Below are 27038 nucleotides of genomic sequence, written 5' to 3' on the forward strand. Positions count from 1 at the left end.
TGATTCAACTCTATTTTATTCCCTGTCCGCAATGCCTATGAATTTCCCTACTGTATCCTTACAAGGAACCTCTCTTTATTTAAGACAGCTGAAGTTGAATTCCTATTCCTTCATAACCAAAAGTTCTATGACCAAGCCAGCCACATAAATCTGGGTTATATGGGTTCTCTTATATTGGCCCTGGAATCTACCAAATGTGACCACTATCAGTCACAGGGTAATCTACAGATGATGGTGATGCAGCATTACTTAATGAAAAGGAAAAAAAAAAAAAAAAGATGTCTTCACTGATATAATCTGTTGAAGCATCAGTATGAGGCTTAAAATAAAAGGAAGTAGGAGGAGACTGGGCAGCCCAGTCAGTTAAGCATCTAACTCTTGATCTCAGCTCAGATCTTGATCTCAGGGTCATGAGGTAAAGCCCCTGCCTTGGGCTCCACGCTGGGCATGATGCCTACTTAAAAAAATAATAATAAAATAAAAATGAAGGAAAGTGGCATGCACAATCAGGCGGACTCTGGAAACTGAAGGAAATCACATAACAGTTCAAGGGTGAAGAATAACAGTTGCGACCAGGCCACAAGACCACTTGGAAACAGCCAACAGAGAGGACTGAACTCATATTTAACTTTCTTATTAGTTTATTACGGTAGTCAAAACGCCCTAAAACATCTTGTATTTGTTTCATCTGTTTTGTTTTCTAAACAAATTAGGGGTTATAAAATACAGTTTTGCCTTCTGGTAGAATGTAATCTCTGTAAGAATAAACAACTGAAGATTTGTTTGAATCCCATGCTAGCCAAGCATTGGCCTTAAAGAGCCCCTGTGTAGTCTGTCTTGTTCCTCATTGAGAATGGACTCCAAACCAGAATCTGAATTACTGCAATGCCCAGGGGGAACAGGCAAATCAAATTAAACATAGCATCATGAAGATCGAAAATTGTACTAGGGAAAAAAAAAGATTTAAAACATAATTAGCTTCTCTAGCAATATCTCTTCTTAATTCAAAGATATATAACAAAAGCCTTCAGAAAAGTTTTGCTTTCAAAAAGTAATAGAAATTTTATCAAATAATCTGGATTTTTGTCCCAAATAATTGAATAATCCCTATACCTTCCAGTTGCCCATACCAGAGGAGGCTGACATGTAAATGGGTGATGCTAATGTCTGATGGGAAGTCATACAGCTTATCCTGAAGGATCATTCACAGTACATGGGAAGACAGAGGGTGAAGGTGAGGCACACGTACACGCTCATGATGCTTCGGTCTTGAAATTACCCTCCAACGTGTTTTAAACAAAGTGGTGGGAATTTGGCATTCATTTTTATCACTAAACTTACTTCCATTCAACACAACTAGAGGTTACAAAAAGAAACTACAGTTAATAGTTATATTCAGGAGTAGCAGGTCCTGGTTTTCTGCCAAGAATTTACACTAAGCTCCCAGGTCCCTGTGGTTCTTCATTATGCTCCTGGTAGATCTTTTTTTTTTTTTTTCCTTCATTTAAATCACATACATTAAAAGAGGGCTCCTGATTATTTGGGGACTGATTATCCAGTCTTCAGCTTCTTTCTGGTCACCTAGGCTATCTAAAATATCACCTCATCCCCTCAGCCAAGTGAGGAACTAACGGAAAAGATAAAAAATATCTGATAGTTTAGGAAGAAGAAGAGGCAGTTTGTTACATTTTCATACTAAAATCAGCTGCTATTCCCAGAAACTAGGTATCATTCATTCATCTTAAAAAAAAAAAAGGCACTGTGTGATTATTAAATGTGTTGGCACTGGACCAAGTACTGGGTATTCAATGGCAGGCAAAACTGACAGAGTTGCCACCCTCAAGGAGCTCACCTCTTGGTGCAGAAGCCAGATCTTAAGCAATCACAGATAAGAGTGATTTACATATGGTGACTAGGATCACTGCATTAAGGGGGCGCCTGGGTGGCTCAGTCGGCTAAGCGTCCAACTTCGGCTCAGGTCATGATCTCAAGGTCTGTGAGTTCGAGCCCCGCGTTGGGCTCTGTGCTGACAGCTCAGAGCCTGGAGCCTGCTTCGGATTCCGTGTCTCCTTCTCTCTCTGCCCCTTCCCCTCTCATGCTTCACACCTCTCTCTCTCTCTCTCTCTCTCAAAAATAAATATTAAAAAAATTATTTAAAAGATCACTCCATTAAGTGCTGTGATGGAAAAACACAAGGTATTAGATGGCAGCACATAGCCAGAGGGGCTGGCCTACTCTTGGCAAGTGGAGTCCAGAGGAGGCTCCCCTGGGGAGCAGTATTTGAGCTGAGATCTGAAGGGTAAGTAGGCATTAGCTAGAAGGCCTACACCTAGAATCATGTGCAAAACCTCCAACTATCACTACCTCCTCCTCCAAAAGCCATAGCTGGGAATGTCCTTGGTGCTCTGGACTGGACTGCATTTGTTAGGAATGGCCACACCTCCCGATCAGTGCTCCACAAGACCACCCTTCATCTCAGGTCCTGCTTGGTCCAAGAAGTGATTGGTAATGACCTACCCAACCCATTGCTCTTGTGCTGCTAGTTTCTGGGCTCTGAGACAAACACAGAGGCTTGGGTCACAGGCTGGGCCATCAACACGTATCTACTATAGCCTCTGGAAGTAACAGAGGCACCAAGGGTGCCACTGATACATGATGTCACTTCTGCTCCACACAAACTATCTATGGAAAAAACTCATTTGGGGTCATGTGGTGTTGTATCTTCCCTGCATTCTTTCCTTTAAGAAAAATCCTCCCTGCTCTTCCTTCCCCATCTGACTGCCCAACTCCCAACCCCAAGATCAAGTACATGCCCAGACCTAGTCTGAGAACTCCAACCTCAGGCTACAACTACTGACTCAGGGATGGGCATGTGACTCATAAAGCTTTTCAAGGTCCACTGGGGGACTTCTGCTGGGCTAATGGGACAAATGTTAAGTGTTTCCTTTAGGATCTTAGGTTGTTGGGCCCAAGTAAGCTTGGAGTTATCTTGCAGCCATGTGGTAAAAGACTGGACTCAATACAGAAGGCAAGTCAGAGAAACAGGTTCCTATCATCACCTGTTCAGCTACCCAGATCCACCTCTGCCTGACTTCAGTTACAGGAGCTGGCAAGTTTTTTTTTTTAATGTAAGCTAGCCTGCACTCGGTTTCTGTCACTTACAGCCAAAGTGACTTGAATGATGTACCTTTCCCATTGGCACATATGTCCAAATTACCATAAATTGGCAACCTCTAACCATTATCGGGAAAGATTCAGTGATTTCTATTTGGCCATTACTAACAAGGACACAGGAAGTTTGAAACAGCTGAGCACAGATTTCAAGAATGGGAAGACAAGGTCATGGTTGGTACTTTTGAACAAGACGTAGGTGCACACAAGCATGATGCTTCTCTCACCGCCTTGGTTCACTGATTGGAACCACAAGACCAGATGAGAGAACTGGACCGACAATGGGTACGAGATGCCAAAGAGGTAATGGAAACCCAAGTTCCAGTGTGAAGCAGCCTCAATCGCACATTTCTCAAACACAAAGAAGAAAGGAATTGGCCTAATCAAGACCTTTAAAGAGGAAAAGAACCACAGAGCCATGACGGTGAGCTGCTAGTCACGGAATTAGTACAATGTGTGCTCAGAAGCCCAGTGTTTTATGAAAAGACTGGTTTCTGCTTGGCCGAGGCTCTTCTGTGCGTCTTATCTGAGTGTTTGGTTAGCAGCAGGAGCCTATTATCTTCCGGCATTTTCTAGTTATAACAGATTCCAGTTTCGGAAACATCAAGAAATTGGATTCCAGCTTCCAAGGGTTCCCTCTGGGAGATATTCGCTTTCCAGGACAGAACTGTCTTTTTCTCTTTTTTTCACAGTGAGTGAGGGCATGGGGAACACCTGTGGTAATCTGCAGAGGCAAATTGTGAGCACGCCAACAATACTGCAGAGAGAGAGCCTTAGGCTGAAAGTTCAAGGAAAGGCAGGGGGATGAACAGGATGAGTAAAGCAAGCTGAGAACTACCATGTTGTGGTTTAAGACCGAGTTCTTGCAGGCAAGAACATTGTTATTACTGAAGCTGCAACCATGTTAATGTTTCCAGGGGCCAGAGCAAAGGTCATTTCCCTACCACTTGATTGAATTATTTGATGCTTTTCAAAAGTCTCTCTGGTCTTTCTGCTCCTTTTTTAAGATTTCTTCTCTTTCTCTTAAAATGTTATTCTAATCTGGAAAAGATGCCCAGGATTTAGAGAATTTCTTTTCCTCTTTCACATTATGTTCACTCTACCTGGATATGATTGGATCTATTGACAGTCAGGCTTTTATGGTTTCAGAATGTCAATTCCAACCTTTACATTTTTGAATGAATCTCTGGTAGAAAAATAATTCCTAAGCCTTGCTTGTAGTTTTGTTCACTTAATAAATATTTATTGCACACTTACTGTTTGAGGTGCTTGCCCTATAGAGTAAATCAACACCGATCCTTACCATCAACAAAATGTATATATATTATAGTGGAGGCAAAAAATATCTTTAATGTTACTTTATAATAACAGCAATTGCACCTCTTACTTATGGAAAAATTTTTGCACCTCATATGCTCTCATAATGTTCTGCTTTCAAAAGAAGTACCCACCTGTGGGTTATAACATTCTAAAATATTGCTGTTTGGTGTCTTTTTCTTCATTTTCTTGTCTTAGCTTACACCTGCTAAACAATAATATTGTTTTGTGCCAGTACAGATACTTTTGAATTAGGGATGGGAAAATTTGAGTCCCTCAAATTTTGAGTCCCTCTTTGCTACCTCTAGAAAGGGAACTTCTCCTTTCTAGGGTCAGCCTGATGAGACCCTTGTAAGAATAATGATGGCATCTCATGTATTGCAGGCTTATATGTGCCTGGCCCTGTTTGACACTTGTCACTGCTACAAATTTTCACAATAACCCTGAAGATACTAAGGCTTACCTAGGTTAATTAAATTGCCCAAAGTTCGGGGTGCCTAGGTGGCTCAGCCAATTAAGCACCCAACTCTTGCTTTCAGCTCAGGTCATGATCCCACGGTTCATGAATTCAAGCCCTCATTGGGCTCCGTGCTATCAGCATGGAGCTTGCTTGGAATTCTCTCTCTCTGCACCTCCCCTGCTCGCTCTCTTTCTCAAAATAAATAAATAAACTTTAAAAAATTAAAACCAAAATTTCCCAGAGTTCCACAGCTTGGAGCTGGGCTTATCTCAATCTGAACTAAAAATCTCTCCAGGAGAAAATGGAATTTATAATATGAGTTTAGAAGAAAAAAACATTTTTAAAGAATAAAGTCATACACTTTCTGTGGAAATGAATTCATAAGGTCTGAATGAAAGGCAATGGCCTATAACAAATGTCAAGAACACTAACACCTTAATATGATCACATTGCCAATGTGGAATGGTAAGGGTCTAAATCTCTACACTTCTTTGCCAGAGGTTGGGGCTATTGTTTTTTGGGTTTTTATTTTTAAGTTTATTTTTTATTTTGAGAGAGAGAGGGAGGGGCAGGGACAGAGGAAGAGATAGAGAATCCCAAGCAGGCTCTCCACTGTCAGCATAGAGCCCAACGTGGGGCTTGAACTCAAGAACCATGAGATCATGACCTGAGCTGAAACCAAGAGCCAGATGCTTAACCGACTGAGCCCCCAGGCACCGGGGGTTACTGTTAATGTTTCCACCTATAAAGACTAACTAGAGGGGCACCTGGGTGACTCAGTTGGTTGAGCATCTGACTTTGGCTCACATCATGATCTCACAGTTCATGAGTTTGAGCCCCACTTCAGGCTCAGTGCTGTCAGTGCAGAGCCCACTTCAGATCCTCTGTCCCCTCTCTCTGCTTCTCCCCCCGCTTGCATGCATGCCCCCACCCTCTCTCTTTCTCAAAAATAAATAAACATTAAAAAAAAGACTAGGAAAAAGCAGCAGTATAATATTTATTGGAAAAAAACAAGCAAACAAACAAAAAAACCCTGAAGTTGATTATCTCCTCTTTTGGACATAATCTTGTCCTCAGGTGGTCCCTTTGCAATGGAACATAACTCTTTTTTTTTTTTTTTTTAACTTAAATTCAAGTTAGTTAACATATAGTGTAGTGTTATTTCAGGACTAGAATCCAGTGATTCATCACTTACATATAAAACCCAGTGCTCATCACAAGTGCCTTAATACCCATCACCCATTTAGCCCATCCCCCCACTTCTTGTACAGCAACCCTCGGTTTGTTCACTATATTTAAGTCTTTTATGGTTTGCATCCTTCTCTGTTTTTATCTTATTTTATTTTTCATTCCCTTCCCCTATGTTCATCTGCTTTGTTTTTTAAATTCCACATATGAATGCAATCGTATGATATTTGTCTTTCTCTGACTGACTTATGTCCCTTGGCATAATACATTCGAGTTCCACCCATATTGTTGCAAATGGCAACATTATAACTCATACAGAGGAAAAGAAGCAGGCAATGGGAAAGAAATCAAAATCGTTGATAATTCTGTGGTGGTAAAACACAGGATATATATTATCATGGTCCTGTGAACTTGTGGATAGAGTTTCCTCAACAAAATCTCCCATCACAGCCCCATTTCGGACACATCATTAGGAAACTGATTTAGCTAAAATCATAATCTTTTGGGCCAAATGCTCTTCATTTAGAATGTTACAAGTGCTCATGTTCATGATACTTGGCAAATGGACTTAGCATGGAACATTGTTAAAAAGTGATTATCCCAAATTCTAGCAATCTCAACAAATGTATATGCTTATATGTACACACTTCTTTGCAGCTATATTTTATATACATTTAAAAAATTTTTAATGTTTATTTTTGGAGAGAGAGAGAGAGAGAGAGAGAGAGAGATGGAGAGTGAGCAGGGGAAGGGGCAGAGAGAGAGGGAGACACAGAATCGAAGCAGGTTCCAGACTCCGAGCTGTCAGCACAGAGCCTGACGTGGGGCTCAAACCCACAAACTGTGAGATCACAACCTGAGCCGAAGTCAGACACTTAACCAACTGAGCCACCCAGGCACCCCTATTTTGTATACATTAAAAAAAATTTTTTTTTAATCTTTATTTTTGAGAGAGAGCATGTGAGCACGGGAGGAACAGAGAGGGAGGGAGACACAGAAGCAGAAGCAGGCTCCAGGCTCCGAGCTGTCAGCACAGAGCCTGTCGTGGGGCTTGACCTCACAAGCCGTGAGACCATGACCTGAGCCGAAGTCAGATGCTCAACCGACTGAGCCACCTAGGCGCCCCTATACGTTTTTAATCTTATCTTCCCAGTGATGTGGGAGGGGAAGTCCTATCTTACAGTTTGAGGCTCTGAATACATGGAGTGTCCTAACTACTGTTTCTTGCTCTTCCAGGGATCGTTATAGAAAGCTATATGCACTTTTCAGAGAAATGGTTGTTTGTGTTTCCTATTCAAGGCACTATGCTTCAATGACTTACTAGGTCAAGAATATGTAAAAACATTAATCAAAAAGGGGCGCCTCGGTGGCTCAGTCAGTTAAGCGTCCAACTTTGGCTCAGGTCATGATCTCATGGTTTATGAGTTCAAGCCCCTCATCGGGCTCTACACTCACAGTGCAGGGCCTGCTTGGGATTCTGTCTCTCTCCCTCTCTCTCTGCCCCTCCCCTCGCTCAGAATAAATAAATAAAACTTCAGAAAAAGACATTAATCAAGGAATTTACAATAAGTATTTCAGAATCAACAGCATGCTTATTGAAGTGACAGCTTGAAAGAACAAAATCCACCAGCACCAAGTATAATACATAAGACTAGCTCATTTCTAGTCTAGGTAACCTAATCTTTAATACTGAATAAACCCACCAATTTTGTCCTAATGTGAAACAGAATTCATTAAACAAGCAGAAGAGAGTCCTTGCCCAGAAATTTCCAGGCTGTTGCTGTAGTAAATCACTACAGAAAGCACTTGTTTTCCAAAAACAGCTTTAAAACTGATTTTAATGATTAGCTACATAAAATTAAACACTAAGAATATTTTCATTGTTTAAAAGACAAAGCCTTGAGGTTACTTTTTATTCACTCTGAAGCAATTCATTTTCCGATCTGCTCCTTTGCTGGAGTTTAAGACAGTATTGTTTACTATGTCATTGAGAGAAAAACCACTTTCTAAACTTTTATTGTTAAGTGTAATTTTTGAAGTATTATGAGGCCTTCAGACAAAAGAGAAGCAAAGGGAAAGCTGCACTTACAGTATTTAAAAACATACTTGGTTAGGGGCACCTGGGTGGCTCAGTCATTTAGGCATCAGACTGCAGCTCAGGTCATGATCTTGTGGTCCTGAGTTCAAGCTTTGCATCTGGTTCTGTGCTGTCAGCAACCTGGAGCCTGCTTCAGGTTCTGTGTCTCCCTCTCTGTCTCTGCCCCTTCCCCACTTGCCCTCACTCTCTCTCTCTCTCTCTCTCAAAAACAAATAAACATAAATTTAAAACAATTTTTCAACATATGGCTATGTAGCAGAGTGATCTAGAAGACTATTTTTTAAGTAATGGATTTTGTTTTGGTTTCTGGCAGAGTATCCACAGATGACAGTGTAACTCAACAAATAAACTGGCAGATTTGGACTACTGGGGAAATGCATCTTTCCATTCCAGAATGTCTTCTCAAGCAGCAAGAATTGGGCCAGGGCTGTAAGACAGTGCTACCACACGGAGTCAGTGCTGTGCTCTGTGTCCTGTAATAAGCAGCCGAGTGCCCAGCTGGTGTTCCTCTCGCACTCTGGGCTTATCTCAACCTTGGACTTAACTCGTTGTACCACACCTTCTGGTCTGCCTCCTGCACTAATGCCATGTGAGTTCCCAAGGGCAGAAAGCATCATGCCTTACAACTCTGTATCTCAGGTCCCAGCTCAGTGCTAACACCTAGTAGATACTCCACAAATGTTTGCAGACAAAAGAATGCAAAGCATGCTTAACTGGCCAAATAGAAGGAATAGCCATTGTTTTCTATAATATACTATAATTTCATTGTCACTTTTTTGTGAAAAGTGTGGACTTTGTTGCACTTTTAATAGAAGCTACATGCATAAAATAAGAGAATCAGTTTCTAATATTATCACATGAAGTACCTTATACCCTATAATTAGGAGATATTACACATTGGTTTTCTTGCCCAAGTACCCCATTTATGAATCTCCATTAACAATAAACTGATCATTATACTTACAGGCTACTGAGTAGTATATCCATAGGTCAATAAGAAGAAAATAGATCTATCAAACTTGATGAAATAACATGCCCCTCAGAACCAACATTTCTCTAACTATATCAAGAAATCACAGACCATCTTTCAAAAATGGCAGGGGCGAGAATAATACCCTTGAACCATACAGTTCTGCATATTGTAACAGTGAAATATTAATCAGGTATTAGAAAACTCCCTTACGAGCATGAAATTTATTTCAAATAGACATTTGCTAAATTCATCCTACGTGAATCTCCAAGCACTCTCTGATCACCTAACCATATCCTGTTCAGTGTGCAGTTGGCCTCTGGACTTCAGTCAGACACTTTCAGATTAGCATTAGCTGTGTAAGGCCACCAGATGCCAAATGTTAAGTTATCACACAAAGATAAATGATCTTTAAGTGCCCTAAATAAGTTTATACCTCTAAAAATGCTTACTGGACCATGAGACTAGTTTGCCAGCGTGTCTGATTGTCAATGTATCTATGCCCAAATCGACAAGAATTAGTCTCTAGAGCCTCTGTTTCCAAGGAAGTAAATCTCTAGGTTCTCCACATTGGCTGCCCAATAGAATAAGCTAGTGAGCTTTAAAAAGTACTGATGGGGGCACCTGGGTGGCTCAGTCAGTTAAGTGTCCAACTTCGGCTCAGGTCACGATCTCATGGATGGTGAGTTCAAGCCCCATTTCGGGCTCTGTGCTAACAGCTCAGAGCCTGCAGCCTGCTTCGGATTCTGTGTCTCCCTCTCTCTCTGTCCCTCCCCCGCTTGCACTCTGTCTCTCTCTCTCTCAAAAATAAACATTTTTTAAAATTTAATAAATAAATAAATAAATAAATAAATAAATAAAAGTGATGCCTGGACCTCACCCCCAGAGATTCCGATTTAACAGGTCTAGGGTATGGCCTGGACATTAGAACTTTTTCAAGCCCGAAGTGATTCTAATGTTCAACAAGGTGGAGGAACATTACTTTAGGGCCTCTATTCTCAAGGAAAATTTAGAGACAGGTTAAATGCACCCCTTCTTCCTGCATTGCTCTTACATCTATCAACAAATGAACTTTGAGTTCTTTCTACCCCAGATTCTGTTCCTCTTCCCTTTCAACCACCATGGTTTTCTTCCACAACATTGCTTGAGACTTTTGATGTTAACCTGGATTTCAAGCAACTTCCCCAGTGCAGGTGGAAAACATTCACTTAGTAGATGTAGAAGCTGAGATTAAGAGAGAGTTCCTTCAAATTCTATAGAAGAAATGCCATCCAGAACAGTCCACATTCAATTCCTGTGTATACTCAACTCATTTCTCAACACACAATCACCCAGTTGTGAGTCATGCCTCTATAACAAGTGTCACCAAGTGCTGTTGATTCTAATTCCTCAATCCCTTTCATGTCAATCTCTTCCTTGCCTTCCATGTTACATTGCTTTAGTCCAGGCCCACACCAGCATTTCTCATATAAAAGCAGTTCATTGGCCTTCAAACTGTTCTTTGCAATTCTGCTAATCTCCCTTCGAACCATTATGTACACTTCAGGGTGATGTTTTCAAAAGCAAATCTGATATTATGACTCCTTGGCTTAATAATAATAATATTCCATTCCTTTTAAGATCAAATCCACACTTCTCAAGCCTTTCTAAACTCTTTGCGGGTCCTCCAGCCGTGTCACATGATCTCATGCCTCTCTGTACTTGCAGACTCCTTTTACATTGTCAAAATTCATCTGACAGATCGCTTCTTTGCTACCCAGTCTGAATTGCAGGCTTAGCTAGGTGTACTCACACAGCATACTTACATCAATCAATAATACCTAACACGTAGCCTTGTGATTTTCACTGTAATTGACGTTGAGCTTATTCAGGGAGGGGGCTTCATCTTTCGTCTTTTTGTGCTTTAGGGCTTATATAGAACCTGATTTATAGTGTTTGGTAAATGTTTGTTGAACGAATACCCTGTCATTTTACATGTCTGTGCTTTGCACGTACCATTACTCTTCCCTCGCTACCTCCAATCTCTGTTTACACTATTAACACCTCCATTGAAACCCAGCTGAAGCAGCTTTTCCTCTGTGCTACCTTCCTGGACTTGGTTTCCAAGGCAGTGTCGATCATACCCACCTTTTAGTCACCATTATATCTTGTATATACTTCTAACTATAGTAACTACCACTCTGTGCTGAAATTATCCTCATGTCTCCCTGACTAGATTGTAGGCTCCTTAGTGGCAGCAACCTGTTTCATTTACTTTTGTATCCAAAGCACTTGGTACACAATAGGCAACAAGTAACAAAGTTTTCATTTTTGTCCCTCTTGAATCCTTGTTTTATACAACTGACAGAATGTTCTCAACAAAATTCAGATTATGTCTGTCCCAGCTTAAAAACTTCCAATGATTTCCTTTATCTATAGCAGTCTTTCTCAAAGGACAGCATCTGTATTCCTGGTAGTACATATGACAATTTTCAGATGTTACACAATTGTTCTTTTTATTCTAATGGTTAAGTGTTTTGTGTTAGCAAAGAATGAAACCCATGAAATGAATTATTTTGTGTCTAATTTGTTTAAGGCATGTAAGATTTTTTTATGTTCATAATTGAAGAAAAATATTTAGCAAATAATAGTGCAGAGAGTAATCATAAAACAAAAGACAAAAAAAGTCATAATATTTGGGAAACCCAGATGTATAAGATTAAGAACATCTAAATCTAGCATACAGATCCTTTAGTCAGCCCCTGATTTCCTTTCCAGCCTCACCTCCCTCCAGCTGCCATCAGCATGACATACCATATGTTACGGAATACAGGTTTCCATGTCTTTCTCCTTTCCCCCATCCAACCTATTTTCAACACAGTAGCCAGAGGGATGCTGTTTAGGTTGTTACTCAGATCAAAACTCTCCAGTCAGAATGCTTTTATTTCTAAGAGATATATACTAAACTAGAAGAGATATATAAATTATAAGATGTACGAAGTGCCACTATCTGCAACTAAACCTTAAAATAGAGAACAAAACACACACACATGCAATAGATACAGATAAAGCTGATACGACAAAATGTTAACAACTGTTGAATCTAAGGAGTGGGTGTATGGATTTTCTCTGTATGTTTTTTTTTTTAACTCTTTTGTGCGTTTGAAATTTTTCATAATAAAAAGTTGTGAGGGGCCACCTGAGTGGCTCAGTCGGTTGAGTGGCCAATTCTTGATTTCAGCTTAGGTCAGGATCTCATGGTTCAGGGGATTGAGCCCCATGTTAGGCTCTGTGCTGGCAGCACAAAGCCTTGCTTGGGATTCTCTCTCCCTCTCTCTCTGCCCCTCCCTTGCTCTCTCTCTCTCTCAAAATAAATAAATAAAACTTTTAAAAAATATACGTGATAAAACAAATATAGGTACAAATAAATAGTTGAATCTAGCTGGTGAATATATGAATCTTCCCTATACATCTTTTTCAACTTTTTTTGTATATTTGAAAATGAAAATGTTCATAATAAAATGGGGGGGTGTAAGAAAAACTTTAATACTTTTTTTTAATGTTTATTTATTTTTGAGAGAGAGAGAGAGAGACAGACAGGCAAAACATGAGTGGGGGAGGGGCAGAGAGAGAAGGAGACACAGAATCTGAAGCAGGCTCTAGACTCCAAGCTGTCAGCACAGAGCCCAATGTGGGGTTTAAACTCATGAACCGTGAGATCATGTCCTGAGCCAAAGTCGGACATTCAACTGACTGAGGCACCCAGACGCCCCTATAAGAAAAACTTTAAAAAATAAATCCTGTGGATGCCTGGGTGGCTCAGTCAGTTAAGCATCTGACTCTTGGTTTTGGTTCAGGTCATGATCTCACAGTTCGTGACTTCAGCTCCACCTTGGGCTGTGCACTGACAGTGCAGAGCCTGCTTTGGATTTCTCTCTCCTTCTCTCTCTGACCCTCCTTGGCTTGCTCTCTCTCTCTCTCTCTTAAAAAAATAAGTAAACATTAAAAAAAATCCTTGGGGGTCCCTGGATGGCTCTGTCAGTTGAGCATCCAACTCTTGATTTGGGCTCAGGTCATGCATGATCCAGCGGTGATGGGATCGAGCCCCACATCAGGCTCTGCACTGACAGCATGAAGTCTGCCTGGGATTTTATCTCTCTCTCTCTGTCTGCCCCTCCCTCACTTGCACACATGCACACATGTGCACACAGTCTCTCTCTCTCAAAATAAATAAATAAACTTTAAAAAATATGTTTTGGGGCTCTTGGGTGGCTCAGTCAGTTAAGCCTCCAAATTTGGCTCAGGTCATGATGTCACAGTTTGTGAGTTGGAGCCCCATGTTGGGCTCTGTGCTAACAGCTTGAAGCCTGAAGCCTGCTTCAGATTCTATGTTTCCTTCTCTCATCCCCTCCTTGACTTGTGCGTGTGCGGGCGTGCGCTCTCTCTCTCTCTCTCAAATAATAAGTAAACATTAAAAATATTTTAATAAAAAAATAAAAAATATGTTTCAAAAATAAAATAAAATAAAATCCTTGGCTATGTAGAATAGAAAATCCAAAAGAATCAACAACAAAAACTTCCTGGAACTAATAAGCAATTATAGCCAGGTTGCAGGATATAAGGTTAATATACAAAAGTCAATTGCTTTCCTATGTATCAGTGGTAAACAAGTGGAAACTGGAAATAAAAACATAACACTATTTACATTAGCATCCTAAAAATTAAAGACTTTAGGGGCTCTGAGTCGTTCAGTTAAGTGCATGACTCTTGATTTCAGCTTAGGTTATAATCTCATGGTTCGTGAGATCAAGCCTCACGTCGGGCTCCATACTAGACATGAAGCCTGCTTAAGATTCTCTCCCCCTTGGGGCACCTGGGTGGCTCAGTCGGTTGGGTGTCTGACTTCAGCTCATGTCACTATCTCGCGGTCTGTGAGTTCGAGCCCTGCATTGGGCTCTGACAGCTCAGAGCCTGGAGCCTGCTTCAGATTCTGTGTCTCCCTCTCTCTCTGCCCCTCCCCTGCTCATACTCTGTCTCTCTCTGTCTCAAAAATAAATAAAAACATTTTAAAAAATAAAAAGATTCTCTCCCTCTCTCCTTCTGCCTCTCCCCTGCTCACACTCACACGTGTGCTCTCTCTCTCTCTCTCTGAAATAAACAAACAATACAAAATGAAGAATTTAAGTATAAATATAACAAAATATGTAAAAGATCTCTATGAAGAAAACTACAAAAATCTGGTGAAAAATAGAAAATTAACTAAAGAAATGGAAAAATATTCCATGTTCATGGATAAGAAGACTCAATATTGTCAAAATGTCAGTTTTTCCTAACTTGATCTATAGATTTAACTCAATGCCAATCAAAATCCCAGAAGGTTATTTTGTGGTTATCAACAAACTGATTCCAAAATTTATATGGAAAGGCAGTAGCCTTTCCATATAAGTCAGTGGGCCAACATAACCTGACATTAAGACTTCCTATAAAGCTACAACAATCAAGATAGTATGGTATTGGCAAAGTAACAAATAGATCAATGCAATGCAACAGAGAGGCCAGAAATAGATCCACATAAATATAATCAACTGATCTTTGACAAAGGTGCAAAGGTAATACAATACAGAAAAAAGTAGTCTTTTCAACAAATGGCTGGAACAACTGGATATCTACCTGTGTAAAATGAATCTAGACCTTGCACCTTTATAAAAATTAACTCACAACAGATCACAGAACTAAATGTAAAGTGCAGAACTATACAATTCCTAGAAGATAACACAAGAGAAAATCTGGGTCATTTGGGTATAGTGATGACTTTTCAGATACAACATGAAAGGCAAAACCTATGAAAGAAGTAATTGATAAATTGGACTTCATTAAAATTAAAAACTTCTGCTCTGCCAAAGACATTGTCAAGAGAATGAGAAGGGAGGCCACAGACTGAGAGAAAATATTTGCAAAAGGCATATCTGATAAAGGATTGTTATCCATAATATGCAAAGAAATACTAAAACTAGAGGCGCCTGGGTGGCTCCGTTGGTTAAGCATCCAACTTCAGCTAGGTCATGCTCTCACGGTTCGTGAGTTTGAGCCCCATGTCGGGCTCTGTGCTGACAGCTTGGAGCCTGGAGCCTGCTTCGGATTCTGTGTCTCTTTCTATCTCTCTCTGCCCCTCCCCTACTTGTGCTCTGTATCTCTCAAAAATAAATAAATGTAAAAAAAAAAAAAAGAAAAAAAAAGAAATCCTAAAACTCAATAATAAGAAAATGAACAGCCTGATTAAAAAATGGGCAAAAGACCTGAACAGACACCTCACCAAAGACATGCAAATGGCAAATGAGGATATGAAAACATGTTCCGCATCATAAGTCATTAGGAAACTGCAAATTAAAATGAGATACACACCTGTTAAAATGGCTAAAGTCCAAAACACTGACAATACCAAATGCTGATAAGGATGTGGAACAACAAGAACTCTTTATTTCTTTGCTGATGGGAATTCAAAATGGTACAGCCTCTTTCAAAAACAGTTTGGCTGTTTCTTACAACACTAAACATACTCTTATCACACAATTCAGCAATTGTGCTCCTTGGTATTTACCCAAAGGAATTGAAAGCTTATATACACACAAAAAGCTGCATATGGGTGTTTATAACAGCTCTATTCATAATTGCCAAAACTTGGAAGCAACCAATATGTCTTTCAGTAAGTGAATAGATAAATGAGGTGTACATCCAGACAATGGAATCAGTGTTAAGCCATGAAAAGACATGGAGGAAACCTAAATGCATATTACTAAAATTTAATCTATCTGAAAAGGCTACATACTATATGATTCCAACTATCTGACATTCTGAGAAAGGCAAATCATGGAGACAGTAAAAAGATCACAGGTTGTTGGGTTTAGGGGAGAGAGTAGGATGAAAAGGTAGAGCACAGAGGATTTTTAGGGCAGCAAATCTATTCTTTATGATACTGTAATGGTGGATACATGTCATTACATGTTCATCCAAACCCACAGAATGTACAACACCAAGAGCAAACCCTAATGTAAACTATGGACTTTGGGTGATAATGATGTATCTATGTAGGTTCGTTGATTATAACCAGTGTAAAACACTGTTGATATAGGGAAGGCTGTACCTAGTGGAGGGCAGAGAATATACAGGAACTCTGTACTTCCTGTTCAATTTTCTTGTGATCCTAAAACTTCTCTAAAAAATAAAGCAAATAAATAAAAAATAAATCAATCCTCCACTGCCTCACCACCACCAGAAATGTCATAGTGAAACCAAAGTAACAAAGCAGGGCTCTAAGGACCTACTAGACCTGACCTCCTCTCGCTTACTCTGTTCCAGCCACACCAGCTTCCTTGTGAGATCTAGAAAGCCAGGCATGGTACCTCTCCATTCTTTTGCACTTGCTGTGTTTTCTGCCAGGACCACTCTTGAGAGAGTGGTGCCCTCACACCTCCCTGCATTTATTCAAATGTCACCTCCTGGGGCCTTCCCCATCACACTAATTAAAAATGCAGCTTTCCCCAACTCTTCTCATTCCCCTTCTTTCATTTTTCACCAAAGAACTTATTGCCAACTAACATAATATGTATTTTATTTAATTTTTTGTCTACCTGCCTCCCACTTAGAACTTAAGTTCTAGGAGGGAAGAGATTTCTGTTGTTTTGTTCACTGCTGTTTGCTGCCCTATCACAGAACCTAGAACATGGTAGACTCTCAACGACGTTTGTTGAGTGAATAAATGAATAGCTTATTAAGAGTTCTCTCATGCTTCCAGACATTTGCCATGCTGTTTTATCTGCCTGGAATGATGTTCTTTAATGTTCAGGAGGAGATATCCAACTTAGCATACAAAACTCAGCTCAGGAACCCCCTTTTCTCTGAGGTGCCCCCCTGCCCCAGGCAGACCAAACAAAGTAGGAATTTCTTATCTGTATTACCACAGTGCCCCATTTTATGCTTCCAGTAGAGCCCTTATCACAGTGTTTTACAATCTGTGGGGCTCCTTAGAGGCTCCTTATTCATCTTGTATCTGCAGCACCCTGGTTTTTTTTTTTTTTTTTGTAGTTTATGAGTTGGGGGGGGGGGGACAGGCAAGGGGTGGGCGGGGGGAGAGGAGGAGAGGAGAGGAATGGAGAGGAGAGGAGAGGAGAGGGGAGGGGAGAATCTTAAGCAGGATCCAAGCTCAGCACAGAGCCCAATGCAGGGCTCGATCCCACAACCATGGGATTATGACCTGAGCAGAAATCAAGAGTTGGACACTCAACTGACTGAGCCACTCAGATACCCAGACCCCAGCACCTTTAAGCCTGGCAGGCCCTCAGAAACATTTGTGCAATGAAATAATAAATGAATGAATGACTTAGATAAAAGCAATCAATATGTAGCTTAGTGTGGATTATATAGATATTTGTAGTATAATTTAAAGAACACCCTTAAAGATACTCCTATGAAAATTCCTTTGATATTAATACTCTCTACTATAGCTTACTCAAAATCTATGAATTAGTAACTAATTATATCCAAAATCCAAGATAATTGCCTAGTAATCAATATAAAAGGCTGAGTTTGCTTTAATATTTCCTTTACATTATTTCAAAGGCATTTTTACTCTACCTTTTATCTGCGTTTCCATATCCATACTGTTTTAGCTTAGAGAGTATCATCATGGGAGCTAAGGACTGAGCAGGTTTGGTAAACAAAGCATTGATGCCAAAAACCATTGAGGAAAGGGGTGACCTGAAACAGACAAAGATAGCATGGGTCTGTATCACACAGAAATCAAGGAACTTTTTGTCAGTTAAGTCCTCCTTGACTGTAACTAGACAACAGAAATATATAGTAGTTATAGAATATTAACCTCTTAGTCATAGTGGTTATAAACTTAGAGAACCAAACTCTTTCAGTGAAGAAATGGATCAAAGAGGAGACACAGCTAGACTCTTACATGCTCAATAATGAGAGCTATATGTGCCCTGTGCTGTTAAGTCATTTTTTCTTAATTTTTAAAGTTTATTTATTTATTTTGAAAGAGAGAGAGAGAGAGCTCGAGTTGGGGAGGGCAGAGAAAGAGGGAGAGAGAAAGAATCCCAAGCAGGCTCTGCACTGTCATGACAGTGCAGAGCCCGACACAGGGTTTGAACCTGTGAACCATGAGATCATGACCTGATTTGGAATCAAGAGTTGGACATTTAACTGACTGAGACACCCAGGTAAGTCATTTAAATCCCACCATAGCGGCACCTGGCTGGCTCTGTTGGTAGAGCATGTGACTCTTGAGCTCAGAGTCCTGAGTTTAAGCCCCACATTGGGCGTGGCCCTACTTAAAAAAAATGCAAACTTATAAACTCCACAACAATCCTATGAGAAAGACATTGTCACTCCTGTTTTAGAGATGGGAGAATAGATTAACTTGTCCACAGTCACACAGCTAGTAAGTAGTAGAACTGGGATTCACACCTAAGTTTCTCAGCCCAGATTTCATTAAGGATTACTCAAATGAGCTCTAAGTGAGAATCCTGCCATATCATTTTTGATAACTAAGTTATGTCATATAAAATAAACCTAAAAATCCAGTGCATTGACTGAATAAAGTGAAATCTTGTCATATTTCAACTATCGGTGGAAACCTCTCCAAGGAGGAGAAAGAGAAGAAAAAGCAAGAAAATGGAGGAGGAGAAAGAAAAAAAGACAGGGAAGAAAGATGAGGCCAGAGAACTGGAGGAAGTCTGATTTGACAGGAAGAATTTGGGTTTCACTTCTAGTTCTTTAATCTGCTGGTCTTATTACCTTGGGCAAGCTGACCCCTCAAGAGTCTTAGCTTCCTGAAAATGAGGGTACTTCTGATTGTATGATATAATACTATAATACAGTTGCTGTCTGTCTCCCCCACTAGGCTGTCACTGCCACAAAGGGTGAAGGCTACATCTATTTTGGCTCATTGTATTAAGTTCTCATCTGACATGACCCGGAGGACAGTTGGCTAGAGCAGAGCAATCCTTTTTATTTATTTTTTATTATTATTTTTTTTAGTTTTTAGAGAGAGACAGCACGTGTGCGTGGTGGAGAGGGGCAGAGGGAGAGTGAGAATCCCAAGCAGACTCCACACTCAGTGTGGAGCCCGATGTGGGGTTTGATACCATGACCCTGGGACCATAACGTGAGCCAAAATCAAGAGTCAGGCGCTCAACTGACTGAGCCACCCAGGTGCCCCCAAAACAATCCTTTTTAGAAGAAGAGACATTAACCATTCTGTTTTAAGTGAAATGTACTCTTTCATCAATCTTTCCTTTGGGCTTTTCCTTTGAGTATGGGCCCACGGGTGGAAGTGCTATGCCATCATTCTCGCGAGGACAGTATCCATATTACATGATCTACAGTTTCTACTGTCAGTTATAGAGAGAACTACAGTTATTTATAAAGCAATCTGAGTACACAATAGCTTTAGGCTTTTATGAATTTCCCCCAAAACATTTATAGTTCTCATTGCATCAGATCTGATAATATTTTTTTATACCTTACCTTTGTCAGATCTTTATAAAGCATTCAACTTAGTTTTCACAGAAACAACTTTCATCTCACCCTTACAGTTCCTAAGTACTTTTTTTAAGTTTGTTTACTTATTTAGAGAGAGACAGAGACAGCACGAGTTGGGGAGGGGTAGAGAGAGAGACAGAATCCCAACCGGGCTCCATGCCAGTGCAGAGCCCAACTGAGCCACCCAGGTGCCCTGTAAATGTTGTCATTAAAATAACCATTGCAGCTGACATTAACAGATCTGAAATAAAAAGTACTAACTCCTGGTAAGGATACAACTTATGCCAGCAGAGAAGCACAGGTATCCCCCAGGGTAGCCACTGGTCAGGAGCATACAGCATGCCATATGCATAAGAGAGTATGTTTTAGGAGAGCCTGGCAGGCTCAGTCTGTGGAACATGTGACTCTTGACCTCAGGGTTGTGAGTCTGAGTCCCACGTTGGGTACAGAGATTACTTAAAAAATTAAAAATAAAAAAAAAAAGGGGCGCCTGGGTGGCGCAGTCGGTTAAGCGTCCGACTTCAGCCAGGTCACGATCTCACGGTCTGTGAGTTCGAGCCCTGCGTCAGGCTCTGGGCTGGTGGCTCGGAGCCTGGAGCCTGTTTCCGATTCTGTGTCTCCCTCTCTCTCTGCCCCTCCCTCGTTCATGCTATGTCTCTCTCTGTCCCAAAAAAAAAAAAAAAAAAAAAAAAAAAGTTGAAAAAAAAAATAAATAAAAATTAAAAAAAAAAGAGAAAAGTATGTTTTAGAGGGACTCTGTTACAAGGCCTCCTATATCGTATCTCCAGTATTTACCACAGTGCCTGACACAATAGCAGGCAAGCAACACATATTTATGGAGTGAGTAGTATCTACCACACAAGGCTGGTGTGAGACCTGAACGAGCAAAAGCCATATAATGTTTGCACACCTTGGAATGTGGTAAATGTTAGTGCCTTTTCCTTTCTGACTATTTGAGACATTTTATTTACTTGTATCCAGTTTCACTCAAAAAGAATTTGAGAGTTGTAAGATGTTTACTGAGGTTTCTTCTTTAAAAAAATTTTTTTTTTTTTAATGTTTAGACAGAGAGACAGAGCATGAGTGGAGGAGGGGGAGAGAGAGAGAGGGAGACACAGAATCCGAGGCAGGCTCCAGGCTCTGAACTGTCATCACAGAGCCTGACGCAGGGCTCAAACTCATGAGCTGTGAGATCATGACCTGAGCCAAAGTCAGATGCCCAACCAAGTGAGCCAGCCAGGCACCCCTCTTCTTTTTAAATTACTCATTCATTTTTTTAATGTTTATTTTTGAGAGAGAGAGAGAGAGAGAGAGAGAGCATGAGTCGGGGAGGGGCAGAGAGAGAGGAAGACAGAATCCAAAGGAGGCTCCAGGCAACAAACTCTGAGCTGTCAGCACAGAGCCCAACTGGGGCTCAAATTCAAACCGTGAGATCATGACCTGGACCGAAGTTAGACACTTAACCAACTGAGCCACGCAGGCACCCCTTAAATTACTCAATTAAAAAAGAGTGGTTTGAGCCAGTCACTTTTCTAGACACTAGAGACACAAAAGGAGAACGGTCCTGCACTGTAAGGAGCTCACCATCTTGCTTATCCTTCAAACATAACCTAGCAACAAAACCCTGAAACAGAAGAGGAATTATATAAAGAAGACATCAAGCAGTTTGATTGGCAAGGCTTTTCGCAGTATAGATTTCATTAAAAAAAAAAAAAAAAAAAAAGAGGCCATGTAGTCTAAGTGTTTCTACAGAGCTAATAAAGAATGTACCTGTGGGGCACCTGGGTGGCTCAGCTGGTTAAGCATCAGACTCTTGAGATCAGCTCAGGTCGTGATCTCTTGGTTGTGAGATCAAGCCCCGCATTGGGGTCTGCAATGAGCCTGAAGCCTACTTGGGATTCTCTCTCTCCCTCTTTCTCTACCTCTCCCACGTTTGCACATATGCACACATGCACATACATGCTCTCTCTCTCTCTCAAAATAAATATTTAAAAAAAAGGATATACCTGTGTTAAAATAACACGGGTATTCCTCTCTAGTCTGTAAAATAGGGCACAGATAAGAAAACATTTACCAATCAAGTGAATACTATAGCTGATGTAAAAAGCTTATAACCACACCAAAGAACAAAACCTCTCATCAGCAGCCCCTTATATTTTTTCAAGTAAAAAAAAAGATAAGAGGGGCGCCTGGGTGGCGCAGTCGGTTAAGCGTCCGACTTCAGCCAGGTCACGATCTCGCGGTCCGTGAGTTCGAGCCCCGCGTCGGGCTCTGGGCTGATGGCTCGGAGCCTGGAGCCTGTTTCCGATTCTGTGTCTCCCTCTCTCTCTGCCCCTCCCCCGTTCATGCTCTGTCTCTGTCTGTCCCAAAAAAAATAAATAAAAAACATTAAAAAAAAAAAAATTAAAAAAAAAAAAAAGATAAGATTTTTAATCATTAATTTTAATTCTTGCAATGTCACAGAGAAAAGGTCATTTTGCCTTCGACATCCAGTGTTATAATAAGGCGTACTGCAATATGTAGAACATAAAGCTATCTGAGATTTCACTTTGGTTTTGGAGATCTAATCCTGTCATAGCATTGGCTGTGTGAACCTGCCGTATAAAAAATTATGATGCCCTTTCAGAAACAGGGAAAAGTTGCCCAGGGCAAACAATTATGAATATCCTATTATGTTCTGCTCTCTAATTCCCAGTGATGCTCTAATGATTATCTCTTAGATAGATGATTTGTAGTGGAAATATAAAAGGCAGACTCTTACAGGTCCTGCCTCCACGTGATATTGTTACGGCTGATATTTGAATAAATGTACTTACTGCCGATTGAACTTCAGTAAATCTGCATCCACCATGTCAGCTAGTGGCAGGTTAAACAAACAGAAAGAAGCTTGCACAATTACCCTAGAAACGATTTTAAAATATACATATAAAATACACATATAACTAGGAGGCACAGATTTTCTTTCAAAAAACCAAACATCAAATGAAAGTTGAAATTTTGTTTATAAGAAGGAAAAATGAAATAATGTACAGTTGACTCTTGATTAACACAGAGGTTCGGGGTGCTGACCCCCCCGGCAGTGGGAAATTCACATATACCTTATGCCTCCCCTCAAATTTAACTACTAATAGCCTACTGTTGACCAGAAGCTTTACTGATAGCATAAACAGTTGATTAACACATATTTTGTATATTCTATGTATTATATAAAGTAAGCTAGAGAGGCGCCTGGGTGGCTCAGTCGGTTGAGCGTCCGACTTCAGCTCAGGTCATGATCTCGCAGTCCGTGAGTTTGAGCCCCGCATCGGGCTCTGTGGTGACAGCTTGGAGCCTGGAGCCTGCTTCGGATTCTGTGTCTCCCTCTTTCTCTGACCCTCCCCTGTTCATGCTCTCTCTCTCTCTGTCTCAAAAATAAATAAAATGTTAAAAAAAAAAAATTAAAAGTAAGCTAGAGAAAACAAAGTGTTAATAAGAAAATCATCATGGGGCACGTGGGTGGCTTAGTTGATTAAGTGATCAACTATTGATTTCGGCTCAGGTCATGATTTCATGGTTTGTGAAACTGAGCCCCGCATTGATATCCATGCTGACATCGCAGAGCCTGCCTGGGATTTGGGATTTTCTCTCTGCCTCTCTCTGACCCTCCCCTGTTTGTTCATTCATTCATTCTCTCTCTCTCTCTCTCTCTCTCAAAATAAATACATTTAAACAAAAAAAGAAAAGAAACACCAGGAAAGAGCCAGGCAAGAAATGGTGAAGAGCTTTCCAGACACAGAATGCTACATGTTAGATATGAGGTGCCTACACTACAAAGTATTCCTGTTTGGTGTGGAGTACAGAAGAACTAGAAGAGTGATATGAGGATGAAGAAGTAAACAGGGACTATATAACAAATGACCTCATATGTCATCATTTTATGATATAAATCTTAAAAGTAGTAAGAAGTTACTTAAGATCATTAAGGAATGACATGTTACTGTAGGAACAATGTGGACGAAGGTGTTGGGAGGACTGGAGACTAGAGACAAGGGAACCATATGGGAGGCCAGATACTACTCCATGTGAGAGATGATGAGGACCTGAGCTAATGGAAGCAGAGAAGGGATGGATTCAGGACATATCAGGACTAATAACTGGTAGCCTACTGGACACAGGTGACAGAGAAGAAAGAGAAGACAAAGACAAAGTCTCTGACTTGGACATCTAGACAGATGGTAGAGCTGTTTTCCAAGATGGGGGACAAAGGCCAAGAACAACAGGCAAAGAGAGAGAGAGCAAGCGGGGAAGGAGCAGAGGGAGAGGGAGAGTGAATCCTAAGCAGGCTCCATACCCACTGAGGAGCCCGATGCAGGCTCAATCTCACAACCAAGAGATCATGACCTGAGCCAAAATCAAGAGTTAGACACTTAACCAGCTGAGCCACCCAGGCGCCCCATGGGGTCAAATCTTTATTTGGCAGCAACATTTACTAAATGATGCACTTTAATAGGTTAAAAAGAGGAACATAACTTTACTACAAAATCTAATGTATGAAATCTCTCCAAAAAAGAAACCGTGAACATTCAGTTTGCCAGAAAGGTACAATGATTGCCTAGAAATGAATATTCAACACAGTTCAGATAAAAAATGTTTCACTGCTTGAAAGTGTGAATGGCAAGACCTAGTGTAATTTTGGGACTGGCATTTGGATTTACTTACATGATAATAGTGAGATAAAGAGCCAAAAGGTAATAGTATTGCTGTCCAAGAAGTGACATGACAATGGAGGCTGTTCCTTCTAGGTAGAAAGAAATTAAGATAATTTTATAGTAACCAAACTTCTTCAGCCAGGACTGACTGATAAGTACAAGGCACTGAAAAGGAAACAAAGTGACATCGTATTAAGATGGACCACCATTAATTATGCTTGCTCTTGCTGGTGACAAAATAAATGTGCTCAGCAGAAAACACATTTGCTTCTGAACTATAATAGCAGCTGAAACACACAAGTAATACTGTCTATTGTGGCTAGAAATGTTGTGACCCATGTATATCCGTTGAAAATTGACTAAGGATAGTAATATTCCATAATAACAAAGAAACAGCTATTATTTCCTTTAAAATGAACAAACCAGGAAATGGTTTCCTACATTTTTATTTTCACACTATTATGAAGAAATTTTACCAAAACCAACCATATGAAAGAATCCATTGCTTAGAAACAGTCAGCATTGCTTTATGGTGATGTGAAAGGTGCAACTAAAATCTACTATAAATCCAGATTTTAAAATTTGGGGTTGGGGCACCTGGGTGACTCCGTCGGTTAAGTGTCCAGGTCATGATCTCATAGTTCACGAGTTCAAGCCCCATATTGGGCTCTGTGCTAACAGCTCAGAGCCTGGAGCCTGCTTCAGATTCTGTGTCTCCTTCTCTCTCTGCCCCTCCCCTGTTCACTCTCTGTCTCTGTCTCTCTCTCAAAACTAAATAAACATTAAATTAATTAATTAATTAAAACAAAATTTAGGGTTAAAGCCCAGAATTCACCTAGCACACAGTAGGTAAAACAAATATTTATTGAATAAGTGACTATACATTTCACTATTCTTACTGTAATATATCTGAAATGTACTTTTTATACTAAAATCAAGTTTATGATTCTATCCACATTTCTTTGGATTTTGTTTCCTGTCTTATCTTACAAATTTTATAATTCTAATAGATTCATGTTGAGGGCTCAGACTTACATTTTTTCTGTGCATTTCATGCTATCAGTGAAGAAGTTCATTGTTCTAGAGTGAAAAGTTTTTGCTAAATATACATATTACATTAACAAAGATTAGAAGATACTCTTTGTCTTCAATTAAAAAGTACATTGTTTAGCCCTGAAAAGTTTTCATTAACCAAATGTACATACATTACAATTACAAGAGAATTCTGAGTGATGCAAATAGAATGCAAATGTGCTATAATAAACAAAAGGGTTCTTTCCCCTAACATTTTGGCTTACTTCTCTACTTTCAAGGAACAAGAACTCCTTTTCTGGATATTAAAAACAATGGCTCCGGGACTGATGTGATCCATGGCATTTCTTAGAGTTCTGTAAGAGTGAGTACATAGAACACCCCAGCAGTATAATATCATTATATTCCTCCACATAATGATAATATTCAATAATTTCAATATTTCAATAATATTTCGATAATTTCAATAAACAATATTGAATAATATTCAATATTTCTACATATTGAAATGAAGCTTCTTGTTCTCACCCTCTAACACATAAACATAAAATACAAGAAATTAATGATAACGTAAGGAATATGTGGCAGAGTAGAAAGTGCAAGATTTTGAAATCAGATGTCCCTCGGTTTGAATTCCAGCTGTGCCACTGTGCCAGTTGTGTGGCCAAGGACAAGTTACTTTACCTAAGGAGCATTTCATCCAACTGACACTCTCTCTGTGTGTCTCTACCTCCCACTGTCTCTCGTTCTGTCTCTGACTCTCTCATCTATAGCACACACTCAACATATAAGGTACTCAATTATTAGTTATTATGATGATGTCCAATATATAAAAAGATATGAGCCAATGATAAAAATGATGAAAGATACCACTTTTTCATTTATTAAAATAAAGTGTTCACAAACTGAGGATTTTGGCTCTCCATTCATGTTTATTGAGTAGGAGTTTGTGAATAGTGAATTTCAGCATGAATGTTGGCAACCTGTGCCATAGAAGCCCAAATCAAAACAGATAAGGTCAGTGTGTGCTTGCGGTGAAAACTGAATAAATATTTGCTGCATGGAGTCTTAATAATAAGAGCTAACATTTCTAGAGTGTTTAGTTTGTGCCAGGAACCATTTTAAGTACTTTGTGTATTTTGATTCATTTATTTTTTTTTTATTTAAAAAAAAAATTCTTTTTTTTTTAACGTTTATTTATTTTTGAGACAGAGAGAGACAGAGCATGAATGGGGGAGGGTCGGAGAGAGAAGGAGACACAGAATCTGAAACAGGCTCCAGGCTCTGAGCTGTCAGCACAGAGCCCGACGCGGGGCTCGAACTCACGGACCGTGAGATCGTGACCTGAGCCGAAGTCGGATGCTTAACCGACTGAGCCACCCAGGCGCCCCTTGATTCATTTAATCCTCATAATTATTCTATTAGTTAGGCACTATTTTTATTCTAATTTTACAGATGAGGAAACTGAGACACAGAACTGTTGAGTAACTTGCCCAGGCTCACACAGCTAGTAAGAGGGGAGTGAGACTCCCCTCTGGCAGACTCTATGCACTTAACCCATTTACTATCCTGCCTCTCTGATAG

General features: G+C 40.1%; 1 protein-coding gene and 1 long non-coding RNA gene across 5 annotated transcripts in view; one reads left to right on the forward strand and one right to left on the reverse strand.

The window, feature by feature from the left end:
- The window catches only part of LOC131501077 (uncharacterized), a 30180-nt gene extending 20981 nt beyond the window's left edge, over window positions 1-9199 (forward strand). The window contains exon 3 of the long non-coding RNA XR_009256626.1: window positions 8548-9199. This is a non-coding gene — a long non-coding RNA (uncharacterized LOC131501077). The remainder of the gene's footprint in view (window positions 1-8547) is intronic.
- LOC131501073 (transmembrane protein 180-like) overlaps window positions 1-27038 on the reverse strand; it is a 45439-nt gene that overhangs the window by 3871 nt on the left and 14530 nt on the right. For 2 of the 4 annotated variants that reach the window (XM_058710776.1, XM_058710775.1), the window contains exons 4-7: window positions 24433-24587; window positions 22551-22634; window positions 17815-17937; window positions 624-945 (exon numbers count right to left, since the gene is read on the reverse strand). In XM_058710776.1, coding sequence (XP_058566759.1) covers window positions 813-945; window positions 17815-17937; window positions 22551-22634; window positions 24433-24587 — 495 coding nt within the window. In that variant the 3' untranslated portion in view covers window positions 624-812. Of the gene's footprint in view, window positions 1-623; window positions 946-17814; window positions 17938-22550; window positions 22635-24432; window positions 24588-27038 lie in introns of those variants that run through there. The other 2 variants (XM_058710777.1, XM_058710778.1) reach the window with 2 other exon arrangements.

Source organism: Neofelis nebulosa, chromosome 18 (assembly GCF_028018385.1).
Source record: "Neofelis nebulosa isolate mNeoNeb1 chromosome 18, mNeoNeb1.pri, whole genome shotgun sequence".
Taxonomy (NCBI): Eukaryota; Metazoa; Chordata; class Mammalia; order Carnivora; family Felidae; genus Neofelis; species Neofelis nebulosa.